The sequence below is a fragment of the Patella vulgata genome, chromosome 2 (assembly GCF_932274485.2).
Source record: "Patella vulgata chromosome 2, xgPatVulg1.2, whole genome shotgun sequence".
Taxonomy (NCBI): Eukaryota; Metazoa; Mollusca; class Gastropoda; family Patellidae; genus Patella; species Patella vulgata.
The window spans coordinates 93,370,743-93,376,652 of record NC_065880.2 but is presented as its reverse complement, the minus strand read 5'-3'; the positions used below and the strand labels follow the sequence as shown (position 1 = coordinate 93,376,652).

Genomic DNA, 5,910 nt, shown 5'->3' with positions numbered 1-5,910 from the left:
TTTTGTCGATTTGGATGAACAATGCACTATCGGATGTATATCACCACCTCATGCTTCTGTTGTTTTATTGGTGGGAAAGAGTGAGGAAAACAAAATTCTGGATGACATCTAGAATAGGATTCGCACTGCCATACATCCCTTTATTGAATTCATATAAAGGGGGATAACTGTGGGTCAAGACACCACTCCTGATGTGTGATAGCCGAGTTTATAGTTATGTTCCTTTGTTATGAAGTCAGTAGTTCTTTCACGTGCACGCCAAAACCTTCGCCTACACTATAGCGTGAATTAATTGAGGTTTAACGTCCTACTTTTCTGCTCTTAAGAGAAATTCAATATTCATCTTTATGATCGTTTCAAGTTGCACCTGTTGGAAATGCCTGATTTAGATGAAGGATCAGGGGAAGCCCTAGACTATAGCACTTACTAAATCCCAACCCCCTCCAATCCCCTACCCCAAGACTAGAGGAAGACAACCCGTGTTTTAAAGACAATTGGGTAAAGTCAATGATGATGATGATGATGATGATGACGTATATTTAAGACTACAGTGCGTGTATGAAAGGCTTATGAGAGTATAAAACAGTTTACACCTTGACAAGAGACCTCTTAGATCGCGAGGCTCTGATCTACAGGTAAATCTAGTATACAGGTATCGACAGAAAAAATAGTACAGAAAACCGATAGTTGTTATATCCTTTTTTTCTAAACAACCATAATTTAAAGTATGTAACCAAGGCCCTAACGATGTATCATGCATTGGTCAATTTAAATCAATATTGATGTTATTATCTCACTGGGAAAAGGTGGGCTTCTCATATCCAATATTTAGGACGCAATGCAAATTTTAAACTTGTCACAATAATGCTTTCAGGCGCCATTTGTAATGAGCGATTCGGTGAACGAGGCTTAACATGTCCCTCAAGGGATGACTGTCGGAGTAGACTGTAATGACCAGACGCCAAAGACTGCCATTCAGTCCCGAAATGACCTAGTTTGTGTAGTAGAGTGGATGTTAAACCCCACCCTCCCTCACAGCACACTGTATGGCGTATGCCCGTCTTCATTAGCCCAGTATAGGAGCAGAACAGTAGGACGTTAAACCCCATTTCATTTCCCTCTCTCTCTCTCTCTCTCTCTCTCATATCCAATATTTAGGACGCAATGCAAATTTTAAACTTGTCACAAGAATGCTTTCAGGCGCCATTTGTAATGAGCGATTCGGTGAACGAGGCTTAACATGTCCCTCAAGGGATGACTATCGGAGTAGACTGGAATGACCAGACGCCAAAGACTGCCATTCAGTCCCGAAATGACCTAGTTTGTGTACAGTGGATGTTAAACCCCACCCTCCCTCCCCCTCTCTCTCTCTCTCTCCCTCAATTTGAACCCTCGCGTATTTCGCCGAACATAAATGATTAGAAAAAAAAAGTAAAGACATAAACGATTGAATGTAAATCAGTTTATATACCTTCATAAAATTATTATATGCGTTTCGACACATTTTTGCCCATTTCTAGGTGCCAAAGAATAGCGGTTAAGCTCTTGTGATAAATATCGAACAATGTAAAAGTGGAAAAGGTCTTATTTAAGCTATTTTGGGAATCGTTCTTTCACTGTATAATTTCTTGTAAAAGTGTTCATCAATTGGTTGTGGGGAAAGTGTTTTATTACGTAGCCATTCAGTTAAACATTGTATTGCTGGGTAGCTGAACTGTAATTCAAATTTATTGGCAAACAATTCCTTTCTAGAACTGTCCACTAGTTGGTGTAATGCTGCTATTCCAAAAACACAAATAAATCTCACTACCTTGCCTGGACATTTTGTCACATCAGTACCTTTTTCAAACCAGCTGACATACACAGATAACAACAACTTACTCTGGCATTTCACTGAAATATCACAAAGTTATTTTCATATAAATACCATAAAATAAGAGCACAGTGCACAGTATTTGTATGTAACTACAATGTAACCACTGTCTTGCCATAAGTTAGTGTACGCGTTCCATAGAAATAAAATGGGGCGGGCATACGTCATATAGTGCGGTATGAAGAGAATTTGCCCGGACATCGGCGCTACGTTCTACGCTTATCGAATTCCAATTGCCAATGGTTATTTTACGTACACGCCAATACATGGGACATCGGTTTCTTTCGTCCCATCCAAATCCAATAATTCTCCTGTCCGTAAGGGTCTTTGGCAGTGGGGGGAAACCGGGGAAACCCCATGGGGTTGGACAGACAACCCTACTCCTTTAACCTACAAGCGGGAAATCGCGAAACCCCGCCACTTGACTCGATGACAGGCCTTATGAATGAATGAATGAAATGTGGTTTTATGGCACGTCAGCTCCAACCCGGCTATATTGCGCCAAACATATGGTGAAATTATTCGAGACAAAATAAATGAAATCACAAAAGTTATATCCATAAATAAAAACAAGCATCACAGATAATATATAAAATTAAAAATCAAATACTTTATGAATATAAACAATTAAAATGAAAGAAGACCGGTTACATATATACAATTAAAACTTAAAATAAAATTTTGTCTCTTTTAAAAAATTTAGGATCTTACAATATACCTCTGGCCTGGAGCTCAGCTGTAAATATTGAAGCAGCAGGTGGAAGACACACAGAAATGGTCTGAGATGGCGTCACGGTAGCCGAGGCTACCCGATCACCATCTTTAGACCTTAACTCTCTAAAGAGAGATTGGAACATCGTAGAGCTAGTATCTCTCTTTTTATGTTGAGTAAGATCGAAATCCATCTTTGGGGGAGATATAGCCCACGGTGGAGTCCTAAAGACAGGGGTATTCGCAATACTATCAAGGCTGATACCAGCCTCAGACAAAAGGGGTTGTATGCGAATACCGAATGATGGAATAACATTAGTCTTCACCAGATACAAATGCTCATAAAGAGGTCTAAATATGGTGTTAAATGAAATGTGATTCGGAAGTGATGCTATTTTCGTAGCATACTGCCAGTTTATCACGTCTGTTGTGCAGTGAGGGCTCATGCGCCTCGACGTATAAACTGTCCACTGGAGATGTACGAAATGCTCCTAAACTGATTCTAAGTCCCTGGTTGTGTATGGTGTCGAGCTCTTTGAGATAAGACTCGCGGGCAGACCCATACACAATACACCCATAATCGAGTTTAGATCTTATTAAAGCTCGATATAATCTGAGCAAGACCTTACAGTCTGCTCCCCAGTCAGTATTTGAAAGGACTCTCAATATGTTGAGGGCTTTCAGACATTTCTTTTTTAGGTTTTTAATGGACAGGCCTTATGATCCAACTTGCCGGCGTTAACCATTCGGTCACTCAAACCCCAATATCGTGTGGTGTACCAGAGATTATTACTTTTCAAACATCATTATTATCATAATATAAATAGTTACCTTTATAACTGCCGGGAACTTGTAAATGTGGGTTATGATTTAACGTAGACCAATAATATTCATCAGGGGAGAGAACTCCACGACACCACTCTAGCAAATCCTTAGCTATTTGACTTTTGACTACGTAATTAACAAACCCGCGCGTAAATATACCATAGGCACTACCTTTAACAACGACAATGCCATGTGGGGGGTCTTTATGTCGCTTATAGGTCATTACGACTTCATAATGACCATTTGGCCTGTACACATTTTCAAATTTGTTAGTATAACGATTTGGAAGTGTCCGTTTCCCCAATATACATTGCATATAATTCGTATTGTTCAAAGCTTTCAGTATTTGGACAATCTCTGCATTTGTTCTCAATGGCAGTTGTTGACTGGGAAGATTCAGGAGATATTTCCAGTCTGATTTAGCTAAATGATCTGACATACAGTTGATATCCGCCTGCAATCTTTGAAAACTTTCGTAACTGATATTCTCTGTTTTTGAAACTATGAAGACATTATCAAAACAATCAGCTAGTGCTTCCGCTGCCTTGTGGACAACATCTGGTGAAAACCCATCCACGTGTAAACAGTAATAGTTTTGTGGTCTATAAATCGCACGAAGAAGGATTTCAACTTGGGCCACGTCTTTATATAAAAGTATATTAAATGCAATAGGGAACTGTTGTTCTTCCTCGGTATTTATAATGGCATCGTAACCATAGATTCTTTTAAACGCCTCACAGTTCATGGTGTGCTTCCTCAAGGTTTCGTTATTAGGAATGCTGTCATGTGTTCGGTTTAGGAATTTGTGTATTTCCATGTCATCGCCTTCAATGATCTTCTTACAGTTTATTTCATCGATTTTAAAAGATCGGAACTCAATTTCTGTCTCAGAGTCTTGATCTAGCCCAACATATTCAGAATTAAGCAAAATTCTTGGTTCATGGCTGCTAGAGAAGATAATAAAGATGTAAGTATAGATGGAAATACTGAGAACGAGAACACAAGCCACAGCTCTATTAGTAATACCCATCATTGTTAAATAACGAACTGAAAAAGATAAATAAAATTTATATGTTAAACGTTAGGTTTACATTGGTGTTGTGTTCAGCTCGCATCTTTATCGGATGAAAATATAAAAATTCAATACACCGCGTGTAATAGCTTGGTGACATGAAAACTTGCTATTGGTGAATCAGACACTTCTGTGGTAGTAATGGATGCAACACTCATATATATCATTGGATAAGGATGTTTGGAAAGTGATGAACTCTGGCGGCAGACATCTTTTCCCATAATCATTAGTTCTGTACGTGTTTGAATTTGATGAAGAGTGGAAAGTTTCCGGACAACAATGCCATTTTAAATTTGATCTCTAAAACATCTTACCTTATTTGGGTATTATTGGTAGAAATCGTAGCGTAGAAATGAAATCCTGTTTAATCAGCACCAACCAGGCTATATTGTAGGAGACATTAAATAAACTATACTAGACAAACTAAATTGATAAACTGTAGACAAGATTATTATTCACATAATATTGTGTAATGTCGATATATTGATAAGAATTTAGTCAATATGCAATAATCTATTATATTAAAGAGGCGGTTTATAAGTTACCTTATTTTTACAGTGTTTAGTTTATTTCAATGAATGAATGAAACAGAACTTTAAAGGCACGTCAGCCTCAACCGGGCTATATTAAAGAGACGGTTTATAAGTTGTTACCATATTTTCACGGTGTTTAGTTTATTTAAATGAATGAAGGAAACAGAGATTTAAAGGCTATATTAAAGAGACGGTTATTTTGATTTTATTTTAATTTGAATGGATGATATGGAGTTTTATGGCACGTCAGCTCCAACAATGCTATTTTGCATCACACATAAGGTGAAATATGCGACAGGTTAAATTATATCACAAAACAAAACAGTGTATACGCATATACAAACAAATAGCACAGAGAGTTATAAAGTTTATTTAAAGTAACGATGCATTATTTTAATTTTTAGGACAATATCGAAGTTCTCACGGCTTAATCTATGTTAATATTTATAATTCAATTCAGGAAATACAATTAACATACTTATGGGGACGTCATAATCCACTCCTGCAGTCAACCTTTTTCGGTATTTATAGAGAGTATTATTTTTTTGTATTCTAAACAATACTAGATATTGCAAAAATTGATGAAATTAATAATAGTGATATTTATCATTGGCACATCGTTGTGGGGACCTGTTTATTATTGCCGGGACCCGTTGATCATCGTGAGGACCTGAAACTATTATTTAGTCACACACACACACACCCACACACACACACACACTTCATCAATTTTGTTATCGTAATGGACTAGCTATATGTAAATTTTCAGTATAGTCGAGCATAAATACAATCGACTTAATGAATACCCCTTGGTTGAAATCATTGTAGTTCCCCTTTAAATATTTCTGAAATAGTTGAGTGCAGTTCGGCCAACGCGTGACGGAGCGTTTGGTGAG

General features: G+C 37.6%; 1 protein-coding gene across 1 annotated transcript; it reads right to left on the bottom strand.

Annotated features, from left to right (window-relative positions):
* Positions 1-1,458: 1,458 nt before the first annotated feature.
* Positions 1,459-4,927, bottom strand: LOC126809906 (beta-1,3-galactosyl-O-glycosyl-glycoprotein beta-1,6-N-acetylglucosaminyltransferase). Its single transcript, XM_050534763.1, has 3 exons — positions 4,796-4,927; positions 3,416-4,456; positions 1,459-1,893 (listed from the first exon to the last, which is right to left on the bottom strand). Exons 2-3 carry the CDS (start codon positions 4,440-4,442, stop codon positions 1,589-1,591), a joined length of 1,332 nt encoding a protein of 443 aa, XP_050390720.1. The 5' UTR covers positions 4,443-4,456; positions 4,796-4,927; the 3' UTR covers positions 1,459-1,588.
* Positions 4,928-5,910: the final 983 nt, after the last annotated feature.

Excerpts from the sequence above, each read along its gene's own strand:
- LOC126809906 (XM_050534763.1), bottom strand. The coding sequence starts at position 4,442 with ATGATGGGTATTACTAATAGAGCTGTGGCTTGTGTTCTCGTTCTCAGT. Across the intron at positions 1,894-3,415 it reads AGTTCCCGGCAGTTATAAAG|TGAAATGCCAGAGTAAGTTG; the intron begins GTAACTATTTAT and ends GTGATATTTCAG.